Raw genomic sequence first — 21,506 nt, 5'->3', positions numbered from 1 at the left:
TCCTTCTGTCTTTCTATTTCTCTTTGGATTTCTTTCTTCCTCTCCCTTTCTTTTCCCCCCTCTCTCACGACTTTTTATCTTTTGTTTCTCACGCTCTCTCCCTCTCTCTCTTTTTCTTTCTTTGTCCCGCCCTCTCTCTTTCTCTTATTTCTTTATGAAATGAAATGATCTGCATTTATATAGCGCTTTTCAAGTCAATGACTTCCCAAAGCGCTTTACAATGTGCTTCACATTTCCCAATAGCGGCCGTGCAGCCATGTAAGGCGCTCACCTGCTTATTGGGGGTATTGGGGGTTCAGTGTCTTACCCAAGGACACTTTGACATGTAACACAGAGGAGCCGGGATTCGAACTGCGATCTCTTGATCCCAAGACGAGCGCTCTACCTCCTGAGCCACTGCCGCCCCGATCCCTCTTTTTCTTTCTCTTTAATCTACTCGTCCGGCCCGCGACAGAATGTTTGTTCTATCGTGTGGCCCCCGAGTTCAAATGAGTTTGACACCCCTGCTTTGCATGTATATCTATTTGTAATGTTGCTTTGTCGCTGTGTCTGAAATGTAATCCTGACTCACTACGACCTAACTGTACTTTCTTCAAGACAAGTTCTCTAGTTCCGACGTTACCAAACCAGAAGAGGAAATTTGCCAGCGCCTGTTATCAAGTTCTGACAGAGTGCCGAGTGGACCAAGTAGCCAGCCGGGACGCTATAAACGCTCCAGAGGTAAATTTAGATGACCTTTGCCGTCTCATGAGATGAGGTTGCGGTGGTCCACCACCATAATGTAGGTCACGGGCAATGTTCCCTGTAATTTTCCTTACGGGTCTGAGCGTTCACACAAAGTCGGTGAGCAACGCTTGAAACAACAGTGAGCAACAGCAATCACATGTGTGGCAACTAAGTCATTATCAAACATGTCCAAAACTTGACATCAAGTTACATTTTGCTGAGTTTCCGGCAATGCAAAATGATTTTTCTCTTTTGAATGAATTGACTCATGTACTATTGCAAAGGTTGTACGGCCTACAAACGTCCTTTGTTCTTACAATTCTATCACAAGATATCCATTTCTTTTTATTTCCTGATCTATTTTGTCGCATAATATCAACATTTTTGGGGGCTTATTTAGTCAGTTGTAAGATACAGAACTGTACTTAATCACATTTTTAGTGGAAGTACAATGTTGGCAACAAGATTCACTTGATATTATTGGAAATGATTTGAATGCAACACAAAATTTTTCTTATTTTTTCTAAAAAAAAATTCTCCTTTTTTTTAAATTCCTTTAAAAAAAATCTCATTGTGTTTATTTTTTCCGAGCTGTTACTTTTTTCTTTTTGTTCTCTATTTACTCTTTTCCGACATTTCTTTCTTTTCTTTTTTTGGGCTTTTTTCTAAATTTTTCCTTCTTTTTTTCTCTTCCTTTTGTTTCTTTTTTCAGCTTTTTTGGGTACTTTTTTCTTTTTTGTTTTATTCCCCCCTTCCTTTATGTCATTTTGTGCATAATTCTAAATAATATTTGGTCATGTTGGGATTAAAGAAGCAAAAACAACCTGAAGAGCCGTTTAGGACCCGAAAGAGCCGGTTCCTTTTAGTGAGCCGGGCCGAAGAAGCCGGTTCTCGACAAACTCTACTAACTTTACTTAACTTCGTTCTACTTCGACTCGACTTCAAAATACCGCATTTAGGACACAACGTCAGGGGAAGCCGTGTATTTTTACCTTCATGCACTGTAACTTTGACTTAAGTCGCTTCTTAATTAGTAATTTTGAGCCCTCAATTTTGTGCGTTGGCTAGATTTTCTTTGCGCTGAGAATGTGCGAGCAGTGCGCAATTGAGCACGCGCGCAGCTTAGAGGGAACACTGGTCACGGGCACACGGGCTTTAACAGTACAAGAGAGACCGGCACGTGATGCGTTTAGAGTCCACATGGGGGCGTTTTTTGTGCTGTTAAAATGGAGGGGAATGAAGCTTTGTAACAAAAAGCATTAAAGCTGCTGTAGAACCAGAGATAAAGCATCTTTAAAGATTCAACCTAAGTCATAAAGTAGCTTCAAATATGTAAGATTTAATTAAAAGCTTCATTTTTGTATTAACTGTTGAGTTAAAACAGCTATGCGGATTATCCGTCCATTATCTACACCGCTTATCCTCAGTAGGGTCGCGGGGGTGCTGGAGCCCATTCCATCTAATTTCGGGCAGTGGGCAGGGGACACCCTGTGACTGGCTGGCAACCAGTTCACAGGGACAGACAACTCGCCCATTCACACCTAACGACAATGTGAACCAGGGTGACAATGGTGTCAAAATCCTTTTCACTCCGGAACAAATATTCTCTCGGGGGCCGGACTAGTAGATTAGAAAAAAAGGGAGAAAGAAATAAGAGAAAGAGAAAAGTAGGGAGGGAGGGTCAAAAAAGAGAGAGAGAAAAAGAGAGAGAGAAAAAGAGAGAAAGAGCGTGAGGAACAAAAGAGATAAAAAAGAGAAATAGTGATAGGGGGAAGAAAGAGAGAAAGAATGAAATCCAAAGAGAAAGAGAAAAGGAGAGAAACAGAGAAGGGGAGAAGGATAAAGCAAGAGAGAGAAAGAGAGAAAAGAGATAAAAGGAAAAAAGGAAGAGAGGGCAAAAGAAGATAAAAAGACAACAAAAGAGACAGAAAAATGAGAGAGAGAGTGTGAGAAACAAAAGATAAAAATAGAAATAGTGAAAGAGGGAGAAAAAAGAGAAAGAATTAAATCCAAAGAGAAATAGAGGGAAAGAGAAAAGAGAAGGAGCAGAGTAAGAAGGGGAGAAAAAGAAGGAGAAAGCAAGAGAGAGAGATAGAGAGAGAGAGGAAAGAGAGAAAAAGGAAAAAAGGAAGAGAGAGCAAAAGAAGGTAAAAAGACACAGAAAGAGACAAAGAGGAGCAAAGAAAGAGAAAGAAGAGAGACAGAGAGTGAAAGAGAGAGAGAGATTGAGAGAAAAAGGGACGAAGAAAAAGAGACAGATAGAGTGAGAGAAAAAGAGAGGGATGATTAAGAAAGCAATACAAGTACAGTGTTTATGAAAGGCACCTGGCTTTGGCAACATCAAGTGGACATATCTCAACCTCCAGCTCGTTTTCATCTTGCACTTCCCTCAGCAATGTCTCACAGGCCGGATTCAATCCCTTAGCAGGCCTGATTCGGCCCGCGTGCCGCCCGTTCGACACCCCTAATTCAAACCTTTCATTTCCTCCTGAAAACACCACCTCTGGGTCAACTCGTTTTGGAGGTTCTTACGGCCAAACTTCCTCCTTCATCAAACGTTAACCCTTGCCAACCTCCAAACCTGTCTCATCAAAGCTTTGCGGGACTCCATTCGCAAGGGGAATCAAACAGGCCAACTTTTTATTTGAACACCGGAGAACAAACGCCTACGCCTCCGAATCGATCCGCTGGGACGTCAAAAAGCGCCCCAGGAGAGGAGAAGGGGCCCATTCTGTCAGTGTCATGAAATCCGCTTGAATCATCAAAGAGGTGTCACGTCACTTTAAAACTCCGACGAGTGCCTCGTTGTAACTTTCTGATACTCCTTCGCGTCTTTCATGTGCCAGGGCACACACGTGTAATCGCACTGTCAGGTCATTCCCCCCCTGCCGGCATCAAAGGCGCCAAAAACATCAAAAGGCGGTGCCCGTTTCGACCAATAACCTTCAAACTCCTCCCATCTGCCGGACCGCCGTCAAATGCGGCGCTTCAAAGGTGGCAAACCGAGGTTGAATTCTCCAAAGAGAGTCATTTGCACGAGAGGGTCAAAGAGGTTGATGTCGACGAGGAAACTTGAAATATGCTATCTTATTATCAAAGATACTAGATAAATATAAAAAAAATATAGTAGACACTGAAGGATTTTGTAGATTTGACTATAAAGGATTTTATACGATTGAATACAAATTACATTTAATGCAAAATATATTCACTGACTGGGCTGTGGTGCGAGGTCAGGGCACACTGGTGGAAAATGTTGTTTACAGGAACGGCGGGAACGGGACGTAAGGCTGATGAGATAATCAGTACATCCAGACGCAGAAAGACCCTGATGACGTAGAAACGCTCGGTGTTGTTTTGAGTACCCCAGACATCGGGACTCTTCTACAAAACGGTGAAGCCCAGGGGGCCTCCATGGCACACCCATGGGAAGAGTCGGCACGCCATTTTGCGGGGAGAAAATGGCCAATAGGAGAAAGCTAAAGGACTTGAGTAAAAGGCTTCCCACAGACTAAAACGTCACTAATTTGGCTGTTTTCGATGGAGTACACTTAGTTAAATTGTTAATGAAAATAAATCTGCCCCCGTGTGGAAATGTCGGTTTTCCAGTTAATTTTTCCCTCAAAAAACGAGCGCGCATAAAATGTTGTGCGAATGTAGGTTGTGTTTGGTTAATGGAGTCAGATAACTAATTCGAACAATTTGGTAAACGGTACATTTTGATAGTTAATTCCAACAACACCATGTTTACAATGTTTCCAAGTACGTAATTGTGTAATTCCAGTATTTTCCCCTCATCATATGACAAAATTCGAAAATGGTCTGCATTTCTATAGCACTCTTCAAGCAAATGAAGACCTCCTTTTGTCACGGTTGCCATGGCGCCCAATTGGCCCCGCCCGTGTGGCGCCAGCTGCGGCTTGTTGACAGATTGGCTCGATGTCAGTATTTAAACTGTCCTGTCAGTTCCCCATTGTCGGTCCGTCTGCAAATCTCTGTTTTTACACGGCAAGCCCTTTTTCGCCTGTCTGTTTTTTGCTCCTGTTTGTCTGCCGCTACGATCAGTTTTGATCTCGACTACGTCTACTCTCCCATCCCTAATTACAACCTGTTTTGATCTCGACCACGTCTGTTCTCCCGTCCCCAATAACGACCTAGAAATGAGGTAAATAAAAAACCTATTACCCCATCCCCTGATCTCAAACCTATGTGAGGGCAAGGAAAAACTCAAAAACCTCTGCATGAGGAAAGTGAAGAAACCGATGACACCATCCCCTGATCTCAAACCTACATGAGGGCAAGGAAAAACTCAAAAACCTCTACATGAGGAAAATGATGAAACCTATTACACCACCCCCTGATCTAAAACCTACATGAGAGCAAGGAGAAACTCAAAAACCTCAACATGAGGAAAATAAGGAAAACTATTACACCATCCCCTAATAAAAAACCTACATAAGGGCGAGGAAAAACTCAAAACCTCAACATGAGGTTAATGAAGAAACTTATGACACAATCCCCTGATCCAAAACCTACATGAGGGCAAGGAAAAACTCAAAAACCTCTACATGAGGAAAATAAAGAAACCTATGACACCATCCCCTGATCTAAAACCTACATGAGGGCAAAGAAAAACTCAAAAACCTAGACATGAGGTAAATGAAGAAACCTATTACAGCATCCCCTGATCTAAAATCTACATGAGGGCAAAGAAAAACTATAAACCTCATGAGGTAAATGAGGAAACTTATGACACCATCCCCTGATCTAAAACCTACATGAGGACAAGGAAAAACTACAAACCTCATCATGAGTCAAGGGAAGAAACTTATGACCCCCTCCCCTGATCTAAAACCTACATGAGAGCAAGGAAAAACTCAAAACCTCAACATGAGGTAAATGAAGAAACCTATTACAGCATCCCCTGATCTAAACCCTACATGAGAGCAGGGAAAAATTCAAAAACCTCTACATGAGGAAAATGAACAAACCTATTACACCACCGCCTGATCTTAAACCTACATGAGGGCAAGGAAAAACTCAAAAACCTCAACATGAGGAAAATGATGAAACCTATGACACCATCCCCTGATCTTAAACCTACATGAGGGCAAGGAAAAACTCAAAAACCTAGACAAGAGGAAAATGAAGAAACCTATGACACCATCCCCTGATCTAAAACCTACATGAGAGTAAGGAAAAACTCAAAAACCTCAACATGAGAAAAATGAAGAAACCTACTGTAAATAATAGACTCCAAAAATACGTTACCTCTTTGATGATTAATCATCAGTATCGATATTGGTATCAGTATCATAAATTAAAAAAAAGAACGGACATATTTACAAACAACCATTTCCAAGTCAACAGATCACACTATCATTTGCTCTTCGCCTCACGTAACCATAGCAACCACCACTGGATGACATCACCGAGCAAGGTCACCAAAACCCTCCAGACCAATCACTCCCCTGCAACCTTTTCTCTCCAGGTCCACAAAAATGTCACCAAAAAGTCATATTTCTTACCTTATTTGTCTTTGTTTTCTTCTAAGGAGTTTGAAATCAAAAATCAAAAACTGCCAGGAACCAAACTTCTGTCTGGACGCCACGCCGTGTCTTGGATTTCTGAGCGAGTGTTTGTGTGAGCCTATGACTAAGTGTGCGTTAGTGTAGTTGTGTACGTGCATACACTAGTGTATGCGTGTTGACCTGCTTCTTTCATTGGGTGGTGGCGAAGTGGAGGGTGGGGGGGGGCAACAGTTGCCAGTTATTTTGGGACCCGTCTCACCCTCACTACAAAAACTTCATCACACACTGTATGACACGCGCACAATATTTTGCCACAAAGTGCACAAACACATTGCCCCACAGCAAGGTTCCCTGTAATTTTCCTTACGGGTCTGAGCGTTCACACAAAGTTGGTGAGCAACGCTTGAAACAACAGTGAGCAACCATAATCCCAAGTGTGGCAAGATAATTCATTATCAAACATGTCCAAAACTTGATATTTCGCTGAGTTTCCAGCAATGCAAAATGATTTTTCTCTTTTGAATGAATTGACTCATGTACAAAGGTCGTTTGTTCTTACAATTCTTTCACAAGATATCCATTTCTTTTTATTTCCTGATATATTTTGTCGCATATTAACATTTTTGGGGGCTTATTGAGTCGGTTGTAAGATACAGAACCGTACTTATTCACGTTTTTTAGTGGAAGTACAATGTTGGCAACAAGATTCACTTGATATTATTGGAAATTATTTGAATGCAACACAAACTTTTTCTTCTTTTTTCTGTGTTTTTTTCTACTTTTTTTTAAATTCCTTTAAAAAAAAATCTCATTGTGTTTATTTTTTCCGAGCTGTTACTTTTTTCTTTTTGTTCTCTATTTCCCTTTTTCCTACATTCTTTCTTTTCTTTTTTTCTGGCTTTTTTTCTAAATTTTTCCTTCTTTTTTTCCTCTTCCTTTAGTTTCTTTTTTTTTCTCAGCTTTTCACTACTTTTTCATTTTGGTATTTTTTTCTTTTTTGTTCTATTCCCCCCTTCCTTTAAGTCATTTTGTGCATAAGTTAACATAACATTTGGTCATGTTGGGATAAAAGAAGCAAAAACAACCCGAAGAGCCGTTTAGGACCCGAAAGAGCCGGTTCCTTTTAGTGAGCCGAGCCGAAGAAGCCGGTTCTCGACCAACTCTACTAACTTTACTCAACTTTGTTCACCTTCAACTCGACTTCAAAATACCGCATTTAGGACCCAACGTCAGGGGAACCCGTGTATTTTGACCTTCATGCACTGTAACTTTGACTTAAGTTGCTTCTTATTTAGTAATTTTGAGCCCTGATTTTTGTGCGCTGAGATTGTGCGAGCCGTGCGCAATTGCGCACGCGCGCAGCTTAGAGGGAACGCTGCCCCCCATCTCCATACACATAATCAAAGACACGCACAGTTTTTGAAAGTGTGGCATCTTGTATTGAGTCAAACATAAACGTATACTTTAATTTTTTTGCTAAATAAACTTTCCTGTAACACACTAGACCAGGGGTGTCAAACTTATTTTAACTCGGGGGCCACGCGATAAAACAAACATTCTCTCGCAGGCCGGACTAGTAGATTAGAGAGAAAGAAAAGAGAGAGAAAGAAATAAGAGAAAGAGAGGGAGAGAAAAACAAAATGGAAAAAGAGAAATAGGGAGAGAGGGGGAAAGAAAAAGAGGGAAGGAAAGAAATCCAAATATAAATAGAGAAGGGAAGAAAAGAGAAGAAGAGAAAGAGAGAAAGGGAGTAAAAGAGAAAGAGAATAAGAGAGAGAGAGAGAATGTTTGATACCAAATAGATAAAAAGAGAAATAGTGAGGGAGGGGGGAAGAAAGACAGGAAAATTAAGAAATCCAAAGATAAATCAAAAGAGATAAATAGAGAAGGAAAGAAAAGAGAAAAAGAGAAAGAGAGAAAGGGAGTACAAGAGAGGGATAGAATGTTTGAAACAAAATAGATAAAAAGAGAATTAGTGAGAGAGGGGGAAAGAAAGAGAGGGAAAGAAAGAAATCCAAAGATAAATAGAGAAGGAAAGAAAAGAGGAGAAAGAGAGAAAGGGAGTAAGAGAGAAAGGGAGTAAGAGAGAAAGGGAGTAAGAGAGAAAGGGAGTAAGAGAGAAAGAGAATAAGAGAGAGAGAGAGAGAGAGAGAGAGAGAGAGAGAGAGAGAGAGAGAGAGAGAGAGAGAGAGAGATAAAAAGAGAAATAGTGAGAGAGAGGGGAAGAAAGAGAGGGAAATGAAGAAATCCAAAGATAAATCGAAAGAGATAAATAGAGAAGGAAAGAAAAGAGAAAAAGAGAAAGAGAGAAAGGGAGTATGAGAGAGGGATAAAATGTTTGAAACAAAATAGATAAAAAGAGAAATAGTGGGAGAGGGGGAAAGAAAGAGAGGGAAAGAAAGAAATCCAAAGATAAATAGAGAAGGAAAGAAAAGAGAAGAGAAAGAGAGAAAGTGAGTAAGAGAGAAAGAAAATAAGAGAGAGAGAGAGAATGTTTGATACCAAATAGATAAAAAGAGAAATAGTGAGAGAGGGGGGAAGAAAGACAGGAAAATGAAGAAATCCAAAGATAAATCAAAAGAGATAAATAGAGAAGGAAAGAAAAGAGAATAAGAGAAGGAGAGACGGTGAGAAAGAGAGAGGGGGAAAGCAAGCGAGAGAGAGAAAGAGAGACAAGAGAGAGAAAAAGAAAAAAGGAAGAAAGAGCAAGAGAAGGTAAAAAGACAGAGTGAAAGAGACAAAGAGGGACAAAAGAAGAGAAAAAGAGAGACAGCAAGTGAAAGAGAGAGGGATAGAGAGAGAGAGAGAGAGAGAGAGCGAGAGAGAGAGAGAGAGAGAGCAAAAGAGAGATAGAGAGAGAGCAAAAGAGAGAGAGAGAGAGAGAGAAATACAAGTACAGTGTCTTTGTTTGAGGCACCTGACTTTGGCAACATCAAGTGGACATATTTCAACCTCCAGCTCTTTTTTCTCTTTCACTTCCCTCAGCGTTGTCTCACAGGCCGGATTCAATCCCATAGCGGGCCCGATCCGGCCCGCAGGCCGCCTGCTCGACACCCCGACGCACTCTCGTGGCCCGCTGGTTGACAAACTTTACCAACAGGACATCACGGCGTGCCACAACTTTTTTTCACGCAGCTGTTGCAGCTTGCAATGGCATGCCAGGCCTCACATACACAAAAACACACACACACTAATGGCGTCCTTGGGGACAACGTGAAGGTCACGAAGCGGCAAAAAGCGCCCCAGGCAGAAAGATGGATAAACACACAAACATTTTCACCTACAAATATGTTCATATATTTCCCCCCTGCCATTATTGATAAGCAGGGTTGGGTAGGGTTACTGTAACTGGATTACTTTCATTGACTTTTGGATGATTCCCATACCAAATATGCTAATAAAAGACAAAAGAAACTAAATAGGAATCAAATGATGACTCACAACACGTGGTAAGCTTTCTCTCCTGGCTTTGATCTCTTTGATCTCCGGCAAAACGAACATCAAATGCGACAGAAACAAAATGAAAATAAACCCAAACAGCTTGCCGACATCATTTTTGCCGTTCCGTGTATTCCGTTACTCCCCAAGCCTGCACAAAATTGAGTCATTTTATTCCTATTTACTTTCTTTTGTCTTTTATTAGCATATTTGGTATTGGAGTAATCCAAAAGTAATTGAAAGTAATCAAGTTAAAGTATGTCGGGGGCCGGTCTAGTAGATTGAAGAGAAAGAAAAAGAGAGATAAAGAAATAAGAGAAAGAGGGAGTGAAAAGGAGAGAGGGCGGGACAAAGAAAGAAAAAGAGAGAGAGAGGGAGAGAGCGTGAGAAACCAAAGAGATAAAAAGAGTCGTGAGAGAGGGGGAAAGAAAGGGAGAGGAAGAGAGAAATCCAAAGAGAAATAGAAAGACAGAAGGAGAGAAAAGAGAAAAGAAAGTGCGAAGGGTAGGAAGAGAGGAATAGAAAAGGAAAAAAGGAAGTTAGAGCAAAATAAGTTAAAAAGAGAAAGAGAGACACAGAGAGTGAAAGAGACAGAGGCAGAGAGTGGGAGAAAAGGGGTGGGAGAGAAAGAGAGGGGGGAGAGAGAGAGAGAGAGAGAGAGAGAGAGAGAGAGAGAGGAAGAGAGAGAGAAAGAGAGAGAGAGGGGGAGAGAGAGAGAGAGAGAGAGAAAGAGAGAAAGAAATAAAAGTACAGTGTCTTTGTTCGAGGCACCTGGCTTTGGCAACATTAAGTTGACATATTTCAACCTGCAGCTCGTTTTTCTCTCGCGCTTCTCTGAGGCCGGATTCAATCCCATAGCGGGCCTGATCTGGCCTGCGGCCCGCCTGTTTGACACCCGTGCTATAAGGCTATTTGGCTTTTTCTAGCTCCCAGACCATTTAAAATACGTATGAGTTGTAATTGTACCAAGTAACCACTAGATGTCCCCCTTGAAATACCCGTTTAGAATTAGCACGGTTTTTCGGTGAATTGTCGCCGTAAAACCACAATAAAGTCAAATAAGATAAGGATTTTTATCAGTAACACAAAAATGCCTTTTGTATCGATTTGAAAATAATAATAATAATAATAATAATATAACATAACGTTTTATCAACACAAATGAGCAGTTTATAGTCGTTAGCGACAATCTGATTTTTCGCCGCTAGATGGCAGCAAACGTTGACTTCCAACCTCTAATACAGTACAGTCCGTTTAAATCAAGTCAATGACTTATTAGCTACACGTATTCATTTCTCAATGTTTAATTCATGACGTCATAGATATGATGATTTCATAATTGCATGAGCACATCCGTCCTCTTACGTAAACGGATGTTGAATTATTCAAGTGAGCAAAATAAATCAAGCAAATAAAACGAGCATTAGAATATTGCGTAAGCATCCGGAGGCTGAGAAAGGCATGATGGGAAACGGGATGGCTTAGAGTCAGGAAATTACTTGCATATTTGCAAACTGACTCGCTGGTAACTTAGATTTTTCCAAGTTCTCATTTGGTTATTTCCATTGTTGGTCGTGGTGTGATACAAGTAGCGATACCACTCATATTTTGATACATGAAATGTCCTCCCCAAAATAAAAATTATTTGTTTTCTTAGAGAATTCCATGAGATCGTTGATATTTTTAAGTGCAAAACAGCCACTAAAGAGCAACGGTCAAATGCGCAAATATCAGCTCGATATCGACAACTGGTATCAGTACACATGATGTATGGGGTCAAGCGTGAAGAATCATTCACATATTTGCACATTAACTCACTGCTAACTTTTTAGATTTTAAATCGTCCTCATTTGAACATTTCACATTTGTTTGATTATCATTTGATACCAGTACCGATACCACAAGTATCTTAATACATGACATTTCCTCCCGAAAAACAAATCTGCTCATTTTCTTATAGAATTTTATAGAAATTTCGCCTATTTCTAAGGGAAAACAACCATTACAGGGCAGCAGTCAAAAGAGCCAATACAGTGAAATAATCTCGGCAATCAGCTCGATATCGACAACTGGTATCAACGAAAATGATCTATAGGGTGAAGCGCGAAGAATCATTCACACATTTGCAAATTGACTCACTGGTAACTTTTTCGATTTTATATCATCTTCATTTGAACATTTTGTATTCATTTGATTACCATTTGATACCAATACTGATACCACAAGTATCTTGATACATTAAATTTCCTTCCGAAAAACAAATCGGATCATTTTCTTATACAATTGCATGAAATTGCTACTATTTTTAGGGGAAAACAGCCATTACAGGGCAGCAGTCAAAAGAGCAAATCCAGTGAAATAATCTCGGCAATCAGCTCGATATCGACAACTGGTATCAATGAAAATGATCTATAGGGTGAAGCGCGAAGAATCATTCACACATTTGCAAATTGACTCACTGGTAACTTTTTAGATTTTATATCAACTTCATTTGAACATTTTGTATTCGTTTGATTATCATTTGATACCAGTACCGATACCACAAGTATCTTGATAAATAAAATGTCCTTTCGAAAAACAAATCGGATCATTTTCTTATAGAATTGCATGAAATTGAATCTATTTTTAGAGGAAAACAGCCATTACAGGGTAGCAGTCAAAAGAGCCAATACAGTGAAATAAACTCGGCAATCAACTCGATATCGACAACTGGTATCAGTACACATGATGTATGGGGTTAAGCGCGAAGAATCATTCACACATTTGAACACTGACTCACTGGTAACTTTTAAGATATGAATTTGTCCTAATTTGAATAGTTCACATTAAAGGGACAGTGTGCAATATTTAGTGCATCCTAGTTGTACAAAAAAACCTTCATTCAGTAAAATAAAAACCAACAACATTGATTTGAATACGAGGCAAAAACTATCATCTCATCTCATCTCATCTCATTAGCTGCACCGCTTATCCTCAGTAGGGTCGCGGGGGTGCTGGAGCCCATCCCAGCAATCATCGGGCAGTGGGCAGGGGACACCCTCAACTGGTTGATGTTTATGGTTATATTTAAAATGATCACAGGTTGAGAAATTTGTATTTCTTGTACATAGTGGAATCCCTACTTAAGGTTGCCTCCGTGGTTTTTGTTTGCATTAGACAAAATATTACACACTGGGTGTCAGGACCAGAACAGATACAGGACCCAATCGCGTGACGTTCTCACACAAGCCTTTTATTTTACGGGAAATGGGGAGTCATGCACGTTAGGTAGCCGGTCTGGCGTGGAAGGACAGGAAGCCAGAGACCGACGAGACCGATTCCAATTGCCCGAGTTGATATCAGACAGATGGGGTCGATACCGGACAGGAAGGGACAGACAGGATTGACAACAAATCAGGATGTCGATGACCGACAGGAGAAACTAGACGAGAACGAAAACTGGAGAGAATAATAAACAGGACAAAAATAGACGGGAACGAGACTGGAAACCGATATTAAACAGGACAAAATAGACGGGAAAAATACCGGATAGTAAATACCAAAAGGAAAACAGGACCGAGTCAGAACCCTCATCTTGCAGGGCAGAGGTTCGTTGACCGACTGACAAACGGAGAGTGAGAACACTGAACTTAACTGCTAAGGGATTGAATCCGGTCCGCGAGGCAACACTAAGAGAAGCGCAAGAGAAAAACAAGCTGTAGGTTGAAATATGTCAACTTGGTGTTGCTAAAGAAAGGTGCCTCTCACAAAGACACTGTACTTGTATTTATTTCTCTCTCTCTCTCTCTCTCTCTCTCTCTCTCTCTCTCTCTCTCCCTCTCCCTCTCCCTCTCTCCCTCTCTCTCTCTCTCTCTCTCTTCCACCCCTTTTCTCCCATTCTGTCTCTGTCTCTTTCACTCTCTGTGTCTCTCTTTTTCTCTTCCTTTGTTGCTCTTTGTCTCTTTCTCTGTGTCTTTTAACCTCTTTTGGTTTAACTTCCTTTTTTCCTTTTCTCTGTTTTCTCTTTCTCTCTTCCTACCCTTCGCACTTTTCTCTTTTCTCTCCTTCTGTCTTTCTATTTCTCTTTGGATTTCTTTCTTCCTCTCCCTTTCTTTTCCCCCTCTCTCACCACTTTTTATCTTTTATTTCTCATGCTCTCTCCCTGTCTCTCTTTTTCTTTCTTTGTCCCGCCCTCTGTCTTTTTCCATCCCTCTTTCTCTTATTTCTTTCTCTCTTTTTTTCTCTCTTTAATTTACTGGTCCGGCCCCCGACAGAATGTTTGTTCTATCGTGTGGCCCCCGAGTTAAAATGAGTTTGACACCCCTGATTTAAACCCTCCGTTTCCTCCTTTACCAGGATTTGAGTAGGGGAATGGTGACGAGGATGGAAGAGATGGAAGCCAACCGCCGTTAAACCCCAAGAAGAAGAAGCTCTGGGCTAGTTTGTCATGTCCTAAGCTCTTTTGTCACAGTCTTGTTTACCACAGTGTACCGAACCCTTGCCTGCCCTCCTGGTTCTCAATGACCTCCTGCCGGATCTTTGGACTGCCATCTTTGCTAAAGTGAGTTTAGCAGATCACCGACCCCTCGCCTGCCTCTTGGACCACGACTGCTGCCTTTGGTGATTTCGATACTGTTACCCTGATACCTGACTCCCCGTCTGAATAAAGGCTTCCATTGCTGCACTAATCTGTTTCTGCGCTGTGCTTCCTCACCTAGGTCCTTGACGTGAAATGGCGGATGTTAACTTGCATTTGCGTGGCATTAGCGCCATCTATTGTGAAGGAGTTTAATTAACCTTTATTTATTTTGTTTTGGTTAGTATTCTATTGAAGCAGCACAGCAGCGCAGTGCTTAGCGCGTGTGCGGCACAGTTCTGAGGTCAAGAGATCGAACCCCCTGTGTGTAGTATGCATGTTCTCCCCGTGCTTGCGTGGGTTTTCTCCGGGCACTCCGGTTTCCTCCCACATTTAGGTTATTTGACCAGTCCAAATTGTCCCTTGGTGTGAATGAGCGAGTGAGATAGCCACCAGTTTCGGGTGTCCCCTGCCCACTGCCTGAAGATAGCTCCAGCACCCCCGTGACCCTACTGAGGATAAGCAGTGCAGATAATGGATGGATGTATAGTAATCTATTGCCCAGGCGAAGTCCCCTGACTAGTGATGTGTTCCTGAAATCCCTGAAGCACGTGACGAATATTCTAGATGAGTGGTTCATGAACCGTGATTCGAGGTGTGTGTTGCCTTAAACCTGGGAATCACAGAAATATGCACTTCCAATTCCTTACAAACTAGCTATCGCACATTATTGATAACATGTACTTTTTCAAAAGCAGGCAAAATTATCTGCAAAAAAGAAACCTCTTGGGTATATATATTTTTGAATTTTTTATAGCAAATTTTACACTCACGCCAATTCCGACATAGCGACAAAAAAACGAAAGTTGACTGTGAGGGCCAAGACATGTGGTTTTAAGCAAGCATGTTATACATTTATCTGTCCACATGATGGCGTAGTCGACGAAATTAATCTTGAAGCCCCTACGAGTGTGTGGAGCATTTCCCTGCAGGGCTACATTGCTTAGCGGGGCTCCATTTTGCCACCACTACCCACTGAAAACGGGTACCAAAATTTGGCCGCGACCCAGAAGTTGAGAAACATTGCACTACAGGCCAGCAGTGGAAAAAAATGGGCGATCAGCTCGATATTGACTAAGGTATTGTTACTCGACGTTCCTTACCTTTAATTTAATTACCTATGTAATTTTTCAAGGTGTTTCCATTAACCAGATCAATTATATGTTTATCGGGAGGTATGCTAGCAAATGTTGCTATTGTTTTGACTATAACTCTCATGATTACTCATGCCTTTGCCAACTGCCTCGGACGATGATTGGATATCAGTCAATTTTTATACCCCCGTTTTGCTGTCACCGGTTGTCAGTCCGTCTGCAAACCTCAGCTCCTGCTAGGCAAGCCTTTTCGACCCTGACTTTCTCCTGTCCTGGTTCCTGTTTGATTCCCGGCTTTGACCCCTTTTTTGAACTCGATTACGTGTGTCCTGTCTCCGTTTTTGGTCTCTGACAATGACGTGAAAGAAAATCGATATTACAATCGATATCACTCACTTTGAGCTGCAGCAAGTGCGTGTCTACGTGCCGGTGGTCGCCGTCCTGCGCCACCGAATGGGTAAGTCGCGCCACCCTGGCGCCGCTAGCACGGAGCCAAGCCTCGGTTTGCGGCAGGTGAAGCAGCACCTGCCAATCGGCGCACACCTGCACCGGCGGGGGGCGCCTCTCATTGGTCCTGGTGGTATAAAGGGGCGGGGTCAAAGACAGCATCACTTATATTCATATTCGCTCTCACAATAATTAGCTGGATTTATTCCTGTATATACATAAAATAACATAAAGTTGACAATGTATTTCATTCATGTCCTTCAAAGACCGATTCATCATCAGACACCTTGCCCTTGGCTTCCTGTGAAACATTTCCAAAACAGCGAAAGTAAAAAAACAAAACAAAAAAAACAACGAAAATTGACTGTGAGGGCCGCCACTTCCAAGACATATGGAAATTGGAGTATTTTGTCACCTAAATCCGAAACAACTGCGTCTGCCTAATTTGCTAAAAGACTGTGTCTCTTTTCAAAGAATACAATATCATGAGTGCATCAGACAAAACAAGCTGACTAAAAATAAGCTAACTGGAAACAAACCCTGTGAAAAGGCGAAGCAACTTGAAGCTGTTTTAACGGCACAGCAGCGCTTTTTCATGAAAACTCGCGAGTGAAATTGAAATGATTGTCAGGCGCTGCAAACCCTTCACGGAGGGTGAATTTATTGCCAGGTGGCATAGAATGCCCTAACACATCTTGTACCACGGACAGACTGAGGAGATCATTTCTTCCTCATGCCATGAGGCTCTTTAACTCCACCTGGGGGAGTAAAAGCCCACATTAAACCCCACCCTCACATTTGCATATTACCCTATTTTAATTAGTGTGTATTTTACGGAGCACTATTTAAATACTCTCTAGAAAAACGTTATATTAGGTATTTCTGTATTCTATTTCTTTTATTTGATTATTATTTTATTTTTCAACACAAGGATACTGCTGGAAGTGTGAATTTCCCTACGGGGATGAATAAAGTATCTTTCTATCTATTTATCTATCTATCTATTTTCACCAAATCATACCAGCTTTCTGAGAAATTTGGACACCCCTGCACTAGACCACTAAAGAACTAGAAAACATAAGAAAAGGCATTCGATTTTATCCCAATATCACATTATTTTTCCTCTCGCAACCATGATGGCCAACGTTGTTTGGGCTGAACTCTTTCCCATAATGCTCCTTTACAAAGTGGCACCAGGAGTAATAAAAGAGTGATGAAGAGATAATATCTAATGCCTTTTCCTTAGTCATCTACCATTCTTACGGCCTTATGGTAAGGATGCAAATATAGTGATGTACTGCATCGGTATGATACACATTAAAACTGTGATTTTTTTTGGGGGGGTGAATAAAAATGCTCGTATACACTAGGAAATACGGTAAAAGCAAAAAAATAAGACTTTTTCCTTTCTTTCTGTACGGCCTGGTACCAAATGATCCAAAGCCCGGTACCGGACCGCAGCCCAGTGGTTGCCAAACACTTATTTAAATCACTCGTGCTTTTACCACTTACCACTTCGACCCGGGTTCAATTCCCATTGCATCCAATGTGTCGACTCATATTTAACTTTAACGATTAAGTACGGTAGTTTACCTGTCGGCCGCCGTCTCGATTGTTCCCATCTCGGGTCCTGCTGACCCCGCCCCCTCCTGGGGTAAAGTGGGCGTGGCCGCGGTGAGCATGGGGGTGGGAGGCTCGGGGCTCAGGGGCGACAGGGCCGCCACGCTCATGGTTACCAAGACGACGAGGCGACGGATAGGGGCAGATTCCTTTCACCCGCGGTGCCTGTGGCGTCAACAACGATAGTCAATCGAGGGTCGCCGTGACGACAAGCCCCGGCGCGATAAAAGGATATAAGAAAAAAAGTGACTTATTATTGATTTTCTATTACTTATAACGGAGATGTCGCTGAATAGTCTGAGAAGACATGATGACATCACTGTGATGTCACTTCAGGGTAACAAAAGGCACTATTGACTGAGAAAAACACATACACACAGATAATACCGATACTGGATGATACCATTTTTGATACTGAGGGCAGTGAACAAAGTAGACAAACATTTTAAAAGCATAACAAATAGAATTAACATAGAAAAGGTGAGAGTAAATGAGTAAAATTGTATCGATTATCAATGCCAAATTATTAGTTTTTGGTATCGTTTTTTGTATCGTTTTTACATCCTGAATGGGTAAATAATGATTCAGAATTTTGACTCAGAGTTAAAGCTTTTAAGGTGATTTAACACTTAACTTGAAAGGTAGTTTAAAGGGGCTTAAAGTCTAGAGGTAAAGACATTTTCCATACCAAGGTGTCAAACAGGCGGCCCGCGGGCTGGATCAGACCCGCTAAGGGGTTGAATCTGGCCCGCGAGACAACGCTGAGGGAAGCGCAAGAGAAAAATGAGCTGCAGGTTGAAATATGTCAATTTGATTTTGCCAAAGCCAGGTGCCTCTCTCAAACGCCGTAATTGTATTTATTTCTCTCTCTCTTCCTCCCTTTTTCTTTCTCTCTTTCACTCTGTCTGTCTCCCTTTTTCACTTTCTTTGTTCTTTTTTTGTCTCTTTCTCTCTCTCTGTCTTTTATCTTCTTTTGCTCTCTCTTCCTTTTTTTCTTTACTCTCTTTTTCTCTCTCTTGCTTTCCCCTTCTCTCTTTATACCCTTCTCTCTTTCTTTCCCCCTCTCTCAATATTTCTCTTTTTATCTCTTAACTTTCTCTTCTCTCTCTTTCTCTCTCTTGCTTTCCCCTTCTCTCTTTCTCCCTTTCTCTCTTTCTCTTCTTCTCTTTTCTTTCCCTCTCTATTTCTCTCTTTCGATCCATCTTTGGATTTCTTTCTTTCTCTCTCTTTCTCCCTCTCTCAATATTTCTCTTTTGATCTCTTTTGTTTCTCTCGTTCTCTCTGTGTCTCTCATTTTCTCTTTCTTTGTATCTTTCTCTCTCTGGGTCTTTTGACTTACTTTTGCTCTCTCTTTTTTTCTCTCTTGCTTTCTTCTTCTTTCTCCCCTTCTCTCGTTCTCTCTCGCTCTTTCTCTTTCACTCTCTGTGTCTCTCATTTTCTCTTTGTAAGTTTCTCTCTCTGGGTCTTTTTACTTTCTTTTGCTCTCTCTTTCTTTTTTTCTCTCTTGCTTTCTTCTTCTTTCTCCCCTTCTCTCTTTCTGTCATTCTCTCTCGCTCTTTCTCTTTCACTCTCTATGTCTCTCATTTTCTCTTTGTAAGTTTCTCTCTCTGGGTATTTTTACTTTCTTTTGCTCTCTCTTTCTTTTTTTCTCTCTTGCTTTCTTCTTCTTTCTCCCCTTCTCTCTTTCTCTCTCTCTCTCTTTCTTTTCTTTCTTTTTTCCTCACTTGCTTTCCTCTTCTTTCTCCCCTTCCCTCTTTCTCTCGTTCTCTCTCTCTCTTTCTGTTTCACTCTCAGTCTCTGTGTCTCTCATTTTCTCTTTCTTTGTATCTTTTTCTCTCTGAGTCTTTTTACTTTATTTTGCTCTCTCTTTTTTCTCTCTTGCTTTCTTCTTCTTTCTCCCCTTCTCTCTTTCTCTCTCTCTCTCTTTCTTTTTTCCTCACTTGCTTTCCTCTTCTTTCTCCCCTCCCCTCTTTCTCTCGTTCTCTCTCTCTCTTTCTGTTTCACTCTCACTCTCTGTGTCTCTCATTTTCTCTTTCTTTGTATCTTTTTCTCTCTGGGTCTTTTTACTTTATTTTGCTCTCTCTTTCTTTTTTCTCTCTTGCTTTCTTCTTCTTTCTCCCCTTCTCTCTTATTCTCCTTCTCTCCCTCTCTCTTTCTCTTTCGCTCACTGTGTCTCTCATTTTCTCTTTCTTTGTATCTTTCTCTCTCTGGGTCTTTTTACTTTCTTATGCACTCTCTTTCTTTTTCTCTCTCTTGCTTTCCTCTTCTTTCTCCCATTCTCTCTTTCCCTCCTTCTCTTTTCTCTCCTCTTTTTCTATTTCTCTTTGCATTTCTTTCTTTCTCCCTCTCATAACTTGACACCTCAACAGCAACGATTACAAACCCTTTTCATTATTATCATCAACCTTTTATCTTATCGTAGTTTGAGCCATTTCTGTCAGTTTCCTCTGACCCCACCCCTCTCCCAGTCAACCTAACCTGACCCTAAAACCATCCAAAGGATTCCCACAACGCTAGAAACCAGAATCGGCATCCCAACCCAAGCCTGGGAAACTTTTGGAGGGTTGGGCCAGGAACGCAAGGCGTGGGCCCGTGCAGGCGGGGTCACCAGAATAAAGCTGAGGAGGGTCTCGCCCCACTTTTGGCCTGGAACTGGATTTCAGGTCCCCGAATTAGCTACCTTGACTTGAGCTAGCCACTCCCAGTAGGTAGCATCACACACTCGCACCAATTCAGGAGAATACTTACCCCATCTGCGTAAGTGTCTTCCCTGGAATCGAGTAGTACTCGTCGGAGAGACCGACCGGACGGATGGATGCCGGAGGGAATAGAGATGAAGGACGGATGGGCCGGACGGAGGAGGGGACACCACCCTCGGCGGACGGAGCAGTCTCACTGCGGCGCTAGCTGGCGCGATGCTAATGCTACACTCAGAGATGATGCGGCACCTTCAGGATGGGAAACACCAGCAGAGAGAAGAGGAGAGGGACAGGGAGGAGGGGGGGAGGAATGGGAGGGGTCAGAGAGAGGGAGAGGGGCCTCTTGTTGCCGGGGTAACTGAGGTTGGGATGGAGAAGGCGGGACTGCGCTGTGGTTGGATGGAAGGGTGTGGCACTCCATTCCACGGGGAAGAAGAGGAGTGGGAAGATAACCCCCACCGCTCCATTTTCCTCCTTTTTGCTTTCCTGGTTGGGCAGAACAAACTAGTTCAAAATACAAAAACAGATTTGGGATTTTGACAACATTTAGGGGGTGTCAAACCCATTTGAACTCAGGGGCCACACGATAGAACAAACATTCTGTCGGGGGCCGGACTAGTAGATTAAAGAGAAAGAAAAAGAGAGATAAAGAAATAGGAGAAAGAGGGAGGGAAAAGGAGAGAGGGCGGGACAAAGAAAGAAAAAGAGAGAGAGGGAGAGAGCGTGAGAAATAAAAGATAAAAAGAGGGGGATAAGAAAGGGAGAGGAAGAAAGAAATTCAAAGAGAAATAGAAAGACAGAAGGAGAGAAAAGAGAAAAGAAAGCGCGAAGGGTAGGAAGAGAGAAAGAGAAAAGAGAGAAAAGGAAAAAAGGAAGTTAGACCAAAAGAGGTTAAAAGACACAGAGAAAGAGACTAAGAGCAACAAAGGAATAGAAAAAGAGAGACACAGCGAGAGAAAGAAATACAAGTACAGTGTCTTTGTTCGAGGCACCTGGCTTTGGCAACATTAAGTTGAGATATTTCAACCTGCAGCTTGTTTTTCTCTTGCGCTTCTCTGTGTGTTGTCTCGCGGGCCGGATTCAATCCCTTAGCGGGCCTGATCCGGCCCGCGGGCCGCCTGTTTGACACCTGTGACTTAGAGGATGTCATTTTTTTAAAATTGTCCTCGGTATCCTCTCTCTCTCTCTCCTTCTCTCTCTATCTATCGCTCTCGCTCTTTCGCTCTCTCCCGGAATTGTTTTACTTTCTCTCCCTCTCGAAATGTTCCTTCTCGATATCCTCTTTCTATTTCTATATTCAATTTCCTTCATTCTCAAAATATTTTCTTTCTCTAAC

At 41.8% G+C, this 21,506-nt stretch overlaps 1 protein-coding gene across 1 annotated transcript in view; it reads right to left on the bottom strand.

Annotated features, from left to right (window-relative positions):
• akap6 (A-kinase anchoring protein 6) overlaps positions 1-20,420 on the bottom strand; it is a 147,195-nt gene extending 126,775 nt beyond the window's left edge. Inside the window, exons 1-3 of the mRNA XM_088354684.1 lie at positions 20,220-20,420; positions 17,445-17,636; positions 15,801-15,978 (exon numbers count right to left, since the gene is read on the bottom strand). Of these exons, the coding sequence (XP_088210810.1) occupies positions 15,801-15,978; positions 17,445-17,581 (315 nt within the window). The 5' untranslated portion in view covers positions 17,582-17,636; positions 20,220-20,420. The remainder of the gene's footprint in view (positions 1-15,800; positions 15,979-17,444; positions 17,637-20,219) is intronic.
• Between the last annotated feature and the right edge of the window lie 1,086 nt (positions 20,421-21,506).

Source organism: Urocampus carinirostris, chromosome 15 (assembly GCF_059441175.1).
Source record: "Urocampus carinirostris isolate Australia breed hairy pipefish chromosome 15, RoL_Ucar_1.0, whole genome shotgun sequence".
In the NCBI taxonomy this organism is placed as follows: domain Eukaryota; kingdom Metazoa; phylum Chordata; class Actinopteri; order Syngnathiformes; family Syngnathidae; genus Urocampus; species Urocampus carinirostris.
Note: the sequence above shows the minus strand (reverse complement) of the source record. Positions and strands in the feature narration are given on the sequence as shown.